This window comes from Lepeophtheirus salmonis, chromosome 8, assembly GCF_016086655.4.
Source record: "Lepeophtheirus salmonis chromosome 8, UVic_Lsal_1.4, whole genome shotgun sequence".
Classification (NCBI taxonomy): Eukaryota; Metazoa; Arthropoda; class Copepoda; order Siphonostomatoida; family Caligidae; genus Lepeophtheirus; species Lepeophtheirus salmonis.
Window position 1 is genome coordinate 12,712,468 of NC_052138.2, and position 15,418 is coordinate 12,727,885.

Here is a 15,418-nt window from a genome sequence, read left to right on the forward strand (position 1 = left end):
ACAAGATGTATTTCAAACTGTTCATCAATATGTACAGGGGCGTTCGCTGGGGATGGACTAGAGTGGTTGTAACCCCCTCTCCAAGAAAAGGAATTTTTGCTTTTTACTAGAATTTTTTTTCGCCATTTGGGGAAATTATGACGCAGAGCAAAAAATTTAATATTTTAAATTTTTTTTTCAAAATTTTTTTTTTTTGAATAGCTTGTAATTTTTGAAATAATATTTAAATTTTTTTTCCAAAGAATTTAATTTTTCAAATTTTTTCCCAAAAAATTTAATTTTTCATTTTTTTCCCAAAATATCCTGTGAGTATGGAATTTTGAATATTTTGTTCGAAACATTTTATTTTAAATTTTTTTTCAAAAAATTTAAAACCTACCTCCCCATAATAATCCTGCGGATTTCCTTGATGTAGGTGGGTATTTGTCTACATACATAACTTGGGACGAAAAATGCAGATAGTTCCAAAAAGGTTAAAGTAATGTAATGGATATAATATAATATTTAAAAAAACAAATAATGTTTTTTCTGATCTACAGAGAGCAACATTTTATATACCATCAACAAGCCAAATCAAACAAAAAATCTAAAAAACCTTTGGAAATCCTTAATTTTTTAAGCTGTTTTTTATTTATTATGAGGAAGTTGTATGTCTTAACATAGGTCCCTATATGATAAATTATAATTTTTGTCATAGTGATTATAAATGAAGAATTAACTAGACTTTTTTTTCAAGAAAAGATCAATTTTTTGTACTATAAGATACAGAAATGATAAAATATTTATTGAATTTAGAAACATGTAACTACAATCTATATCTTCGCTTTTTCCTTTTATTAAGATATTTCAAGGGGAAAAATAGCATTAAATCATGAAGATGTTGCAAAAAAATATTTTTGTAGATTATTCGTCCAGTATAATCAATTTAGCTTGAGTTTTACTCAAATATTCAGGTTATATATTATATTCACAAATTATATCAAGTTTGATAACAGACGTGCCAGGTCCATATTTAAAAAAATATTTTCTCTCTCGAAGTAATTATTTACGGCAATGAATCAGTGTTTTCGTCACTCTTAAGAAACAATTAATATTAAAATTTGTATCGATTGCATTTATGAAACAATCCTGATTTTTTCCCCATAAAGTTATATGAACTATTTCAGTCTACAAATTATTACTCAACACTCATATTAAATTAAATTATTTGAAGAAAAAAAAGATAACTCCTAGTTATAATAATTTATAATTAAAAGAAATGACAAACTTATTTCGATATAAGACTATTACATAAGTAGATCATATTCCATCTACTTTCAATTAGTGGAGTGTATATCATAAGCATTGGTGTAACAATTTCACTTGATTGAAAAATCTAATATACCAATCTACCACGAAATCATTGTAACCATATATTTAAATATCTATCTACGTAATTTTTCTTTCTTGAAGCTTCTTAAATGTATTGAGCATTAAAATATTTACCCCAGCTTCAGTTAGAATAACAAAAACGATAAATACATTTCAATTTTTGAAATAAGTAGGACATATCTAGTTCATTAACAATATAAATATATTATCAGTTATATTCGATAAATATATGTATATACATTCGAGACTGATTTATTAATTAAAAAATAACATGGTCAATTTTCTTTTTTATTACTCAGATGCAAATTTCAGCCGTTTATAGAAGAAAGTCCTTGATGTCATCCCTCATTTTGTCAAGTGATTTATTTTTCCTTACTTGAAAGACTAAATAATCAGGATATGATTCCGAGAAATTAATCCGGCAACTGTAGCAAAGCTCTTTCTCAATATCCTCTCTGTTTAAAGTAGATGACTGACATTCACCATCTCCCTTTCCACAGCATTCACTTTGTTCTGATGAGCAATTACTCAGATTGGTAAAAGAATCTAAAAATTCGTCTACATTTGCTTGCTTTGCTCCTTTTTGAGATAGTAATTCAGAAAAACGAGTTGCTTGTAGAGAACAGGGTTTATCTAGATTGGTATCTAAAATCCCACTACAAAGTAAACACTTTTTCGTTTCTTCGACATATTTATTTGCTGAAAGTTTATCACCAGTACGAAATATGGTGGGGATAGTCGCAGGATAATCTTCTTGCAATCCCACAACAAATTTTTCACTCAATTTCTGAATTGTTTCACCTCGAACGCCCTCAAACCTTGAGTGTTCAGGAAATGGTGGAATAAGCCTATTGAAACAATTATAAAATTCAATTTCCTGACGTGAAAATTCTCGCATGGGTCTTATTATATTTAATTTGTCATTAACGGTCTCGGAAAATGCAACGTCTTGGGCTACATTCACTCCCCGACCTTGAGCTATTCCAGATAATAGAGAAACAGCACAATCTGTGGCTGAGTCCCCTGTCATGATTTTTGTACACTCCAGTTTCAGTGCAGCTGCAATGATGATTTTATTCCAATACTGGCGAAACAAATATAGTTTTGATCCAGCATCCTTTGCACCATCAAAAAGACAATTTTCTATGTCCCTAGGCTTAGAATCAAACTTTAATGTTTCATAATCCATCGAAGATACCTCAAAATTGACGATCTTTGTTTCAAAACTATAGCGAGTTGCATGTGTTATAACCTCATCTAAGGATTCATTTAGATCTAAGCTGCGCTTTAGAATAAGAAAAATTGGTGTATAAACTACTTTTTTGGATGAAGGATCATCAAAGCCAGAATTTAGTAAATGTAAAAGAGCTGTTGCAGAAGAGCCTCCGTCAAAAACAACAAGAACTCTGTCATTTCGAGAAATTGCCTTATTTTTTCCAAGGGTTGAACGAAATTTATGAAGACAATTTGATATAAAACATGCTTCACAATAAGAATCCTTCTTTCGCAATGTTACAACGTGTTCGACATTTTTACACTTTTTACATAGGTTTGAGAGAACACTTGTTTGATCATCTTCTTCCTCTTCGTTCTTGACAAGTCCATTTTCGATAATGCTACACATTATGACTGCAATAGAAAATGTATTGAGCTCTAGCATTAAAATTAAAAAATCAGCTTAAAGATTTTACTCCATTAAATACAATATTTTTATTCTCAAATTCAATAAGTGCACAACAAAAAGACCTACTCCTTTGAATGGAAATAATTCCCACTCTCATGATATTGAAATTTAGGAAAATTAAGCTCATTAGGAGATATAAGTGACTTGTTTTGAAAATAGGGTCGTAATTTCTCAGGAATTGTGACTGATCGATCTTTGTTTTGCTTTTGTTCAACTATTGCCATTATCATCCTGGGAACGGCACAAGCTGTTCCATTTACAGTATGACAATAGCCTCCATCTTCTGTTCGAATATTAAGGCGCATGCTTTGATAGTTTGTACAATTTGAGCATGATGAAATTTCTCCATAATTCTTTTGCCGAGGAAAATATGCTTCCATATCATATTTACGTGTAGCTGGATCACCTAATTCATTTGGAGACATGTCCAAAACTTGAAAAATAAGTCCGAGATCACTAAACAAAGAATACTATTTATATAAAAAAAAGATAAATAATAATATTTATTGACTTAATTCAAAAATTTCAATTACCTCAATGTCCAAAAACTCTTGAAGTAAAGCATCACTTTCCTGAGAATTACAAACACCAAACATTTCAACTTTTGTAAAATTATGTACACGATAAATTCCCCCAGCCTCAGATTTCGTTGTAGATACTTCTGCTCGATGACATCTGGATACAGAAGCTACTTTAGTCTTTTCCTTGATGGTCTTATTCATAAAATAAGCAGCAAGTGCCATTTCAGCAGTTCCACTCAGTGCTTTACTTCTCCCAGAAAGTTTATAAACCCGATTTCTTTCACCTTCAACCTCAAATCCGCAGCGTAGAATGAGTTCAGGATCAAGAATATCTGGGACGGAAATGAGTTTAAATCCAAACTCTTGGGTTAATCTATTCACCGTGTAATTGATAAGAGCGGATTCAAGTTGTGCCAATGGACCTAAGAGATAGTAAGCTCGCTCTCCACTAATACTAGTCAAATTCTTGGATCGACAAACACCTCCAAGAGCTTCGGCAATGTTCTCAAAGGATCTTCTTTTGAATTTTTCAGTCTATAATATGAAAGAAACAAAAGACAAGGAGTCAAGAGAGAATGAAATAACAGCATGGACATACGAACATATTACATTTCTCTCCCCTAAACATGTTTTTATGACTTTAGGCTCTTTTAAATCCATGACGGCAGGATGAATATCATTGGGAATTCGAGGCAATGGACTCTTTTTCCCTTCATTAAAATAATTTTCCAATTGCTGAATTCGATCCTTTCCCACTTCGCGGAGTGCTGCATTACGAAGAACATCCTCTTTGGAACCTATCGTTGACTCCAAACTCATCTCAGGAAATTTTAATTTCCCAGAGCTTAGAGACCATCGTAAAAGTCGAGACATGCTTGACTCAACCTGCAATGAAGTACGTTCTTGTTATGATTGAAATTTCTTTTTCTAATCAACAGCTGACAATTGTCCCTTATATAAAGGGGGCGGACTTACTTCTTTTCTTTCACACAACCTATGCACTTCCATTAGTATTACTCAACGAGTTAGGAGAAGGAGGGAACTGCGTGGAAAGACGTCCTTCCCGTTCCTCAATTGAATACTCCATTCACACGCCTTCTAATACTCTTTTCAATGTCATGGTCTGTTCAAGGGATCTCATCTCGTTTAATGGAAGGATCGTTCATTGTGCAGGTGCTTCTTCATATCAAGGCCTGTGATAGGGACCTCTGATGGCGTTAATCATTATCCCTATACATACATTCTTCCAGATCTTCTGCGGAATCATCGTATACTTCTACATATAAGAACTAAAGGAGTTCCATAAAACCACAGAACTCTTGACTGAAAGACGCAGTGAGGAACAGAGAGAGTTCCCATTCTCTATTACAAGCTCCTTCTTTGAAATTTTTGAAAGTCAACTCTCTTTCGTCTCATTTCATTAATAAGAGTTCTTCAGTGTTCTTGATGTATATAACGCAGAAATCACTCACCTCAGTAACATTTATATCAATTCCATTTATAAGTTGGACTTCGTGATAATAGGTTTACATGGATAATTATATAACCTGGACACTTAAAGTTCACGCCTGATTTCTATATTACTACTAAGTCTCTTTTGTGATTGGAAAACAAGCGGAAGATGATTATACACTCGTAAAGATAATATGCTTCTCTTTTTTAGATATTTTGATATGTAAAGAATGTTCTATTCTGCTATTACATATAAATAGTTGTTCGGAACTGTTAAAGTGACTATGTGATTGAAAAATAAAAATTAAGAGACCTCTTTACTTTTGTGGACTTTGATTGAAATATCTCAATATTATTGCAATTCCTAAATGTATCGAGACGGGAATCCTCTTCTAAGCAACTCAATTGTGTGTCACCTCATTGGAATATTACTCTAACGAAGTACTTGGGTTCTCCACAGAAATATATTAATTACAGATAATACAGTTATTTGGAGCTTTTAAGGGGTTATGAGTTTTACATAATAAATAACAGACCTCCTTACTTCTGTAAGAATGTCTGAATGACAAACTTATTGAGTTAAGAATCTTGTTGTTGTTGTTGAAAAACTGATTCATTCAGTTTTATTTTGGACATGCAAATGCTATTTTGTTAATTGTGATTGTTGTCAGGCGAATATAAATTTCAAAATCCTCTCTACTATTAGTTGTAAAACTTTTATTGGTCTGTATTATAAACTGTTCCAAGCAATATTAAAGTAGGGATGCTTTAAAAAAATTGATTTCACGAGCATAATTCAAATATATACTAATAATCTGTATATCTATATATATAAAAGAGAGATTGTGTGTGTGAAGATGTTCTTGATACGTTCCCACACCGTTGAACCTAGGAGGCTGAAATTTTGCATGGTCCCTCTTTTGAGCTCGGACGTGCTAAGACAGGGAGGGGAGGGGGGTCATATAAGGGGGGCTTATGCTATGCCCAAAACATAAAAACCGTTTTTTGCAGCTCATGCAGACTAGATAGGGGTTTGAGTTATTTATCAAAAGAGAGTGTCGTTTCAAAAAACAACTATACAAATAACTACGTTTTCTAGATTTATTCAAAATCAAAAAGTTATAGGCAAAAAAAGAGATCGTTGAAAATTGCAATTTTGTTTATTTCATTAAAAAATGAACTTCCAATGGAATATGGGAGTAGTAAATAGAATAAAGTTTGTAGAAATTTTTCTGAAGATTGGTTTGCATATAAATTTGCCAAATAAAAATTTATGTTTTAATTAAATATCTGTCATTTTCTGAATAATTTTTCAATTTTTTCTCTCTTTTTTTTTTCAATTTTTTCATCAAATCTCAATTTTCAGTTTTTTAGGAAAAAATGCTACAAGACGATACTTTTTACAAAATAAATTGCCAACGCAGCCAAACATTTGGAGTATTTTCAATTTCTGGAACATTTTATTACATAATTTTTTCAATATTTGCACAAATGAAACAGTTATCGAGGGTTATTTTTTCGACAACATTATTCTTCATAACTTTTTTTTTTTGCAAGTACGAAAAGAATATTGGTAGGTTTGTGTATCTTTTACAATTCCAATAAATACTATTAACTATTTTTTTTTGCAAAATCAGTGCAAAAAAGTTTGTGCAATTTTCTTCACGAATTTCGATTCGGGAATTTTTTGAAGTAAATACAAAATGAACGTCTCATCTAGAAATTTTTTTTTCTAGATGCATATATGTCGGTAAGTTATTTGAAGTTTATAACACAATATTTATTTTCAATGCAATAATACTATTGCATTTTAGAAGAAGCAATAATAAGAGTAATTTTTATTTATTTAGGAGTTGCTATTTACCCTACTTAACCGGATTGATATAGTGTGAAGAATCCAAGAGAATTAGAATGATCAAGATCTTTCTCGACAACAACGAAACATTCATATTATAATTATTAGTAGATAGAAATATTTTCTGAATATTTTTTTAATTTTCTCAATTCATTTGACCATTTTCATTATGATTTCCCTCTCCCTCCTTGACCCGAGCAACGCCGGGTAATCCTTAGCTAGTATATCTATGTGTTTTATTTTATATTAATAACTTCTATATCGTACCAATTGTCCTTTTAAATTTGTCTAATTCTCTGCTTATGACCTTTAGACATAATTCATTTAATTGTTTTTTTAGTTGTATTTTTTTTAAATTTACCCATACTTATTTAACTTACTATTATAAGTATATGTTATGATACTTAAATAAATTATCTTAATAATATTCATTATTTCAATGGAATGATAAAGACATTATACTTTGTAATAATTAATATTTCTATATAATACCGTTCTTACAAATTGAAATAAAGTAAATAATAATTCTATTTGATATATTGAAATTCCCTACTCATCGTGAATGGATCTCTTCAATGTTGCAATCTTTTAAAGTGTTTGTCTAACATCTGTTTCTTAGTGTAAACACTTGTGTATGCTCCATGGATTCGAACATGTAGATGTGGAATTTATTTAAGATAATTTTAAGTATTTAAAGTGTATTTGAAGTATGATTGGTAATATTTAATATTAATAACTTCTATGTATGTCGTATACTCTAAGTTAAAAAAATAAAATAAATAAATAAATTAGTCAACCAATGACATAACTATATAAATTTATATTTAACATCATATATCATATAAACATTGAGCAAAAAAGATAAATTGATATATTCATATTTGAAACCAAAAAATATTCATTTTCTCAAAGAATTAATATCAATAAATATTAAATATACACACAAACCAACAAAAACTTTGTTTAAAAAATACATAATAAATATACCTAAAAACTTAAATTGTGGACAATACCTCTCAAAAAAGTTTAATATATTGCCATGATTATCGAAACCATTCACTATTCTTTGGATCCTGAGAGCAGTGTCCTTATATTTTTTCTTTTTTGTAGGAATTTCTCCCCCTGCTACATACTGTTCAATCAATGACTCATTTTTGAGAATGTCCAAAAACTTCCAAATAGCGGGGTGAGAGGCTCTCACTAGTTCATTAAAAGAGCAATGCCATCCTTTGCACGAGTTCTTTGTTTTGGAACCACCCTCCTTAGCTGCATCATAGCAATTCCAAAGGGCATAACTGAAGCGAGGGGGCCGTCGTGTAATGTTACCTGTCGGCCTACCAATCCAGATATCTTCTAAATAGTCCAGAACGGGCAGCGATTCCTCTGGGTAATCATTATAGGTGCAGATATGCTCGAAGTATTGCTCTACAGACCTTGGGGGAAAAAGGGAGAGATGCCAGCATTCAAGGCAAAGTTGGGATCATTTTCATAAATGGATTGAAGGCCATTTGACTTTATACACCTAAAAATATACTGAGAAAAATGAAATGGTAAGAATCGGAGAAAACGTTGGCAAATAAATTTATGACTGGACGTTCAAAATCAGTCATTATTTGAAGAGGGACTAGACTCGGCACTCCCACTCCTTCAGTACCTTCACAAGTCTTGTGTAACTCATCAATATACAGTACTTAGTTCACGAGATTGCAGCTTGTAAGTACTCATAGATAATATGAGTTAGTTACTATTACAACTAGATGAAATCAATGAAAGTAAGCTTCTTTAATATCTTTTCCAGCAACTTTTCTAGCTTTACGAAATGGAACTACGCAAGTGGTCTAGATTTTTAAATAAAAAGTACTGTTATTATAAAATAAATTTAGAAAATTTATATAAATACATATAGTCATATTATAGCATTTTGAAAGGTTTCCTTGGAACTTAAACACGCGGCGGCAGGCGAGTTTAAACTGCCTTGGAGCCCATAGCTTCACCTGTACAACTTGTGGACCGGGTATATTTTAGAAGGGTACCTTGATGCTCAGGGAAGCAGCGGTGGATAAATTCAACTTGCCTCGGGGCCCAGAACTTCACCTGTACATCCTGTGGACGGGGGTGTATTATAGCATATTAGAAGGGTTTCTTGGTGCTTATAAACGAGGCGATGGGGGAGTTTAAATTGCCTTGGCACTTCACCTGTACAATCTGTGGGCCGGGGTGTATTTTGGGATATTAGAAGGGTACCTTGATGCTCAGGGAAGCGGCGGCGGATAAATTCAACTTGCCTCGGGGTCCAGCAGTTCATGTACACAACCTGTGGGCCAGGGTGTATTTTAAATTAGTAGGGTTCAGAGTAGCATGTTTCTTCATCATTCAATAGTTTTACCTTCCGAATGTAATATAAATTGCAAGGAAATTGCACACGATAATATTGTTTTGCAATGAAATTACTCACAATCATATTGCTTCACGATGATTTTACCCACAACGATATTACCCCAACGTTTTTATCCATAACCTTTTTACTATAATCATTATACAGTGAACCCTTCACATGTTAAACCTCAGGACCAGGATTTTTTTGTTGTGATATCATGAAGGTTTCGTGATTCATAGGGAAGCTGTGGTGGAATAATTTATCTGGCTTCGGGGCTCAGTAGTTCATTTGCGTAACCCATGGGCCGGGGTATATTATAGCATATTAGAAGGGGTCCTTGGTACTTAGAAATGTGTCGATGGTAGATTAAAACCATATTCAAACCATATACTACGGCGTTCCATTTATAAAATGATCAATAATTAATATAAAAATATTTTTCTACAAAAGAACACTAATTAATTCACCGATATAACATAATTATATAGTATATCAACAATATCTATTGATCATACTATGTTTTTAAGTTGAGTTAAAATATACAATCCTATGTCGTATCAATAAATTTAATATCATTTTCCGGCCTTTTGTAGAATGATCGTTCTACAAAAATCAAATGGAAAAAACTTAAATGAGTGGCGCTGTTTTTTTCGCCCGTATAGGAATATTTGACAACTTATTTTGATTGCAATTAATTTCCGGAAATTTATATATTATTTATTCCAAGGAATAAAACTTAAAGATCTAAAATTATATTTAAAAAAAAAACATCCATAAAATGATAAATCAAATTTTTAGTTGTTAAATATTTGATTCATTGACAAAAGTTATTCTATTTCAAAGTTTTCATCTTTTAAACTCTGGCATCTATCCTTAAATAATTTACCCCATTTAAGAAATACGCTCTCAAACAACAGTAGCTGAAGACACCAGTTTATAAATCAGAAGGTAACGTTAGTAGTTGATTAGATCCTACGGAAATTCTACCAAATATTCAAATATAATTGAATAACAATGATTAAATTGATAGAATTCACATTAGTCATTCCACATGCAAATAAGATAATATTAAGTGCTAATGGGTATTTGGAGAGACACAATCTTATTTATAATAGGAGAGATCCAGGATGACCAAGAGACATGAGGAGAAGAATTCACGTGGAGGAATAATGTAACACTAGATCATGTGTATTCTAACTATACTCTGATATATTTACATAAGACGATACTATTTATAACACGTAAAACACAGTACTTATATAAGAAGATAAAAACCAGAAAGGACATATTAAATACATAACATCACCCCCCAAGCACCAAATCCATGGCGGTGCTTAAACAGGTTCCTCTCCATGAACAGCAGCCTATAGATCCGCTCCATCCATGTCCAGGCGAGGACAAAACATTCTTCCTTGTATCGCAAAAGTTTATCTCCATAGACGTGCCGTGCTCTCAGCACGCGCACCGGAGAAAGGAGGACAATACTCCTCATAAAGGTTTTAAGGACCCGAGCACCTTGCTCGTCCCTGGGAGAAATAACATTCACCCTTGTTGAGGTTTTAAGGACCCGAGCACCCTGCTCGTCCCTGGGAGAAACAACACTCACCCTTGTTGAGGTTTTAAGGACCCAGCACCCTGCTCGTCCCTGGGAGAAACAACACTCACCCTTGTTGAGGTTTTAAGGACCCGAGCACCCTGCTCGTCCCTGGGAGACATCTTGCTCGATGTACCCTCATCCAACTCGGGATGATCCACAAGAGAGACCGTTCCACATCCATCAACCAATGATGTGAACGGGAGAGTAGGAACAGTAGAGAACCAAAAGTGCGTAGGAACAAATCCATTTTTAATTATGTGGTCCCTGACCCGGACACACACTTCACTTCTTGAAAGTGACCAAGGTTCTCTTCCTTCCTCCACGAGGCCCAAACATAGGCACAGTCCATATTGCTCCGCCTTCCGTAGACGAACGAGCGTTCTCCCCATCGACGAAAAAGGGCTACCCAACTCCAACAGGGCTAGCTTCGCCGACGATCCCACAGCAGGGAGGTCACGTGATCCTGATCCCATCCTCGTCGCCAATGTTGCGTCTTGACGAGGGAGAGACACAATCTTATTTATAATAGGAGAGATCCAGGATGACCAAGAGACATGAGGAGAAGAATTCACGTGGAGGAATAATGTAACACTAGATCATGTGTATTCTAACTATACTCTGATATATTTACATAAGACGATACTATTTATAACACGTAAAACACAGTACTTATATAAGAAGATAAAAACCAGAGCTTGACACAGCCTCTCAAGTTTTTGAACATATGCTCGCGTATTTTGAGATCTTAGCTCAATTTACTACATAAAAATATAAGGAAATAGATTTCAGTTGGGAAAATTCATTGACAAAAAAGAAAGATTGATCTTCCAACGTAATCTCCACAGACAAAGGAGCTGGCAGTGTCTCCGAGGCAGCTGATGTATAAGACTTCTTAGAGGGGCCAACTACATGAGAGGCAAACTAGTCAATTGAAGCAGCAGAGAGCCAGAGATAAAGGATAGAAAGAAAAAAATCTAGTTTATCTTGAAACATAACTTCAACCGTCTTTCTTGCAATCTTTAAAACTATTCTTTAACTCTTAAAATTTTTGATGTTATCTCATAACATGCAGAAACGGAAAAGTAATACAAATTTATATAAATGAACAAAAATTCGAGCGATTTTATCGCTCTTCTAAATTGAAAAGCGTTCTCTCGCTCAATAATTTTGAGCGACGCTAAATTGAGCGCCGTTCCCTCACGCCTTGGTTAGTGTTCATCTTTTTTTTGCATAGGATTTACTTCTATATAAAGTCAATCTTTAATATAGAATTACGGAGGAAGGATGGAAGGGATGAATGATGAAGAACTAAATTTTTTACAGATGATTCGTACATTTAGGTAGCAACTCACTTGAGTCTATTCAGTATTCAAAATTTATAATTTGCTGAGACTGGCATAGGTTGGGGTAGAAGAGTGGGGGATTTTTTGAATCTGAACAGGGTCCCTCATGCAATGGGGCCTTAAATTGACCTTTAAAAAATTTAAAAAAATTTGTTTTTCGATTTTTTTTTGTCTTTGGGTTGTACTTCAATTTTTTGACTAGCTAACTTCTCAAAATGCTCAGAAATATTCCTTTTTTTAGGGCAGGCTCAACCCTTTCAACTTATTTTTAATACAATCCCTAAGCTTTGAGAAATTCAACGATGGGAGGCTAACGAACCCAGGAATAGAATGATCTAATTTCAAGTAATTATTATATATTTTAGAAAAAAATATATAAGATAACATTAGGCAAGAACCTTCTCTAGTACTCCTTGCATTTAGAAAAGAATCCTAACATTACAATAATTGCATTTGCCTTTTCTAGTGTCTATCATAGGACTGACCCATCGCTATGGATGACTTACGTTGTTTTGGTCTATCAGAACAAAAGCCAAAGCCCTCCCCATTTGAGGTACAAATATAAAAAATCGATACTAATATATATAATTATGTGCGTCAATATAAATAATGTGAATTTTTTAGCTGTTTCGTTTTTTTTAGAATTGGTAATCTGAAGAATGAATTTTCTTAGATGATAGTTGTGGATGATTAGTTGTTTAAATTAGTTATAGACAATTTTGCAAAAATATTAAAAATGTAGGGTATTCTGGAATAAATCCGGTTTTAATTAACCGATTTGCACAAACTGCCCCAATTTGAAATTCTTACATAACACCAGATTTTATGGCACTAATTTAACTCTCTAGAATGATTAGTTGTGGAGTTTACCGGCGTTCAAAGAATTTTGCAAATTTCATATTATGAAAATGAATTGAAGAAATCGTTTTTTGTATATTAGAAATTGAAGTGTTGAACTCTAATCAAATTATGAGGATTTAAAAAATATAAACATTTATTTTTTACACAAATATAAATTATAATTGGTATATTAAATTATAATTAAGATTTTATTGTAGACTAGGATATATTTTGTCGTAGATCAATAAATAGTAATTAATTCATAATTCAAAACTAAGGTTTGATTTAGTTTGCATGACGTTTTATAACACAAGTTAGACATAAAATAAATATATGGATAAATTAATGGAAATGTATGACTTGGTAAGTAGCTACACTATTTTTTTTTCTTCATCAAACCCTCAAGTATTGGTCAAATCCCAACTCATCAATGTACCTATACCTCAGAGATGACGTTTCATAGGGACATGGACGACCACCATATATATCTATTGGGGCATCATTTGCTCGTTCCCAGCATCTATAATTAAATTTACTGTTTCGATCCCGACGAGTAGACTTTATATTTTGATAATTGCTTCGAAATTGATGGATGGGTGATCTTGTCTCTACGATGAAACTTTGTTGGAAAGGGATCATCTTTATATAATTTCTCCTTTAGGGTACCTTTGATAGTATTTATAATTTAAAGGCCTCAGCGGATGTGAGTAAATACTCGCCAAAGTGGATGACAGGATAATGAATAAGGCTCCAAATAGTGTTAGACCCATTCCTTTTTTGTACAAATCTGAAAATAATTGGACTTGTTTTAAATGCTTTTAAGATATAAAATGTGAGATATGGAGGCTGTTTTAATATGATGGAGGTCAAATATAAAAGGCCCTACAAAAAGTAAAAAATGCATAAATTACATATATATATATATGTTTTAATGTTCGTCATTTTATTGTATAAAACCGCAGTTGGGGGAGCCTAAACTTTGTTTCCGAATGTATTTATCAATCATAGGTAGGTACGTTAAAGTCACTAATTTGGAAGTCTGGGTCAAGTCATTCAAGTCTTGGTCATGTTTCAAAATAATATTGACAAATTGCATTTAGTATTATAAGATATTATAATTCTTGGTTATGATAAAAAATGATAAATACTGTTGAATTGAAGTACTTTATTTCATATTTTTAGAACAAAATAAATTATTCGAATGAATCAAATATCGTCCATTTTCAAGTGTTGTCAAACAATATAATCGAATAATAACTGCGGGTCCTTTTAGATGACTTTCATAGGATACATAATATCTTGATGACTTTTTTATTCTTCTCAATTGGCTTTTTTTTTTAAAAACAACACTATTTTTCATTACATTTAAATTCTACATTTGCGAATCGAATAAATATAGAAAGACCAGTATTTGAATATTCTTTGTTTAATAAATAACATATTTAGTTTTAAGATGAAGTTATCTATATTAATAAAGTAAAGTTTGTTCGGATGAATATTTGTCGAGGAGTCATTTTGATTTAATATAGCAACGAGTGTGTCTAGCGAAAAAAACGGCCTAATCTCTTTGAGCAATGACGTGTCCTCTAACTAGAATTAAATATCCTTTTGTTAAACATCATTGCTTGTCGATGGAAATCATTTGAAATGTAGCATAAATTATTAAAAGCTTTATATCAATTAATATTCAATATTTATAATAAGTTAGTTACATTATTTGTACTTAATGCGAGCATTGGAGTATGGAACCAAAAAAATTGCACCAACTAACGTACAAATTTTGTACACCTTAAACCTTTAAATCAAATTAGCAAAATGCACTTGTGAGCTTGAGAAGATACATGTTCGTATGTAGATATAACTTTTTTTCAACGGAAGATATCGCTTTTACTTTTTTTTTTTCAACAAATGACGTCATTTTATCATTATTTGTCATTTTCCGTTATACCGTATACAATTTTTTTCCTTTAACAGAGTTTACTTGTTTTATTTGATTTTAGGAAAAAATAGGTTTGACCTATAGCGGTCTTAGCGATTCTAATTCTTGAACCGTTAGAATCGGATCTGATGCAATATACACTGCTTAAATTTTGTGTCAGTCTAGATTCTCAATTTCAACTATGAATAAATGACTTGTAAATCTATAATTTTATCCTTCTCATGGGAAAAATATTATATTTCATTCTCACAGACAATCGTAACCTCTTGCCATGTATGAATGACGACAAAATAATAATGATACAAAATATAGGTGCAAATTAAGGAAAAAGTTTGTACTGAAAAAAATGAATAAATCTTAATCAGAATTCATCAAATCAATTTTTCCTTCATATTCACAAATATAAGAAGAAAAAAAAAGTTCATTAAATATTGGCAGA

The 15,418-nt window shown here is 32.2% G+C and overlaps 2 protein-coding genes and 3 long non-coding RNA genes across 7 annotated transcripts in view; 2 read left to right on the plus strand and 3 right to left on the minus strand.

Annotated features, from left to right (window-relative positions):
- Nucleotides 1-1,552: 1,552 nt before the first annotated feature.
- Nucleotides 1,553-3,031, minus strand: Ctu2 (Cytosolic thiouridylase subunit 2). The gene has a single exon (XM_040717640.2). It carries the CDS (start codon nucleotides 3,029-3,031, stop codon nucleotides 1,688-1,690), a length of 1,344 nt encoding a protein of 447 aa, XP_040573574.1. The 3' UTR covers nucleotides 1,553-1,687.
- Nucleotides 1,553-4,500, minus strand: SerRS-m (Seryl-tRNA synthetase, mitochondrial). 2 transcript variants are annotated; one of them, XM_040717641.2, is made up of 3 exons: nucleotides 4,186-4,500; nucleotides 3,589-4,110; nucleotides 1,553-3,525 (listed from the first exon to the last, which is right to left on the minus strand). In XM_040717641.2, the coding sequence occupies exons 1-3, from the start codon at nucleotides 4,447-4,449 to the stop codon at nucleotides 3,118-3,120; spliced, it is 1,194 nt and encodes a 397-aa protein (XP_040573575.1). In that variant the 5' UTR covers nucleotides 4,450-4,500; the 3' UTR covers nucleotides 1,553-3,117. The 2 variants fall into 2 exon arrangements, with proteins under 2 accessions (XP_040573575.1, XP_040573576.1); XM_040717642.2 differs by having other exon boundaries at nucleotides 1,553-3,511; nucleotides 4,186-4,498.
- An 83-nt stretch (nucleotides 4,501-4,583) lies between these two features.
- Nucleotides 4,584-7,411, plus strand: LOC121122612 (uncharacterized). The gene is made up of 4 exons (XR_005865813.2): nucleotides 4,584-5,469; nucleotides 6,395-6,601; nucleotides 6,666-6,778; nucleotides 6,879-7,411. It is a non-coding gene; the product is annotated as an uncharacterized lncRNA (long non-coding RNA).
- Nucleotides 7,412-10,362: 2,951 nt separating this feature from the next.
- LOC139906155 (uncharacterized) lies at nucleotides 10,363-10,975 on the plus strand. Its single transcript, XR_011781486.1, has 2 exons — nucleotides 10,363-10,876; nucleotides 10,936-10,975. It is a non-coding gene; the product is annotated as an uncharacterized lncRNA (long non-coding RNA).
- Nucleotides 10,976-13,176: 2,201 nt separating this feature from the next.
- Nucleotides 13,177-15,418, minus strand: part of LOC121123425 (uncharacterized) — a 95,321-nt gene continuing 93,079 nt past the window's right edge. For both annotated transcript variants that reach the window (XR_011781563.1, XR_005865995.1), the window contains one exon: nucleotides 13,177-13,827. This is a non-coding gene — a long non-coding RNA (uncharacterized lncRNA). The remainder of the gene's footprint in view (nucleotides 13,828-15,418) is intronic.

What these genes read in the sequence shown, in the direction of transcription:
- Ctu2 (XM_040717640.2), bottom strand. Translation starts at nt 3,031, where the DNA reads ATGCTAGAGCTCAATACATTTTCTATTGCAGTCATAATGTGTAGCATT.
- SerRS-m (XM_040717641.2), bottom strand. Translation starts at nt 4,449, where the DNA reads ATGTCTCGACTTTTACGATGGTCTCTAAGCTCTGGGAAATTAAAATTT. An exon ending in CATGTTTAGGGGAGAGAAAT is followed by an intron (nt 4,111 to 4,185) that starts GTAATATGTTCG and finishes TTCATATTATAG; the next exon opens with ACTGAAAAATTCAAAAGAAG. An exon ending in AAGAGTTTTTGGACATTGAG is followed by an intron (nt 3,526 to 3,588) that starts GTAATTGAAATT and finishes TTATATAAATAG; the next exon opens with TATTCTTTGTTTAGTGATCT.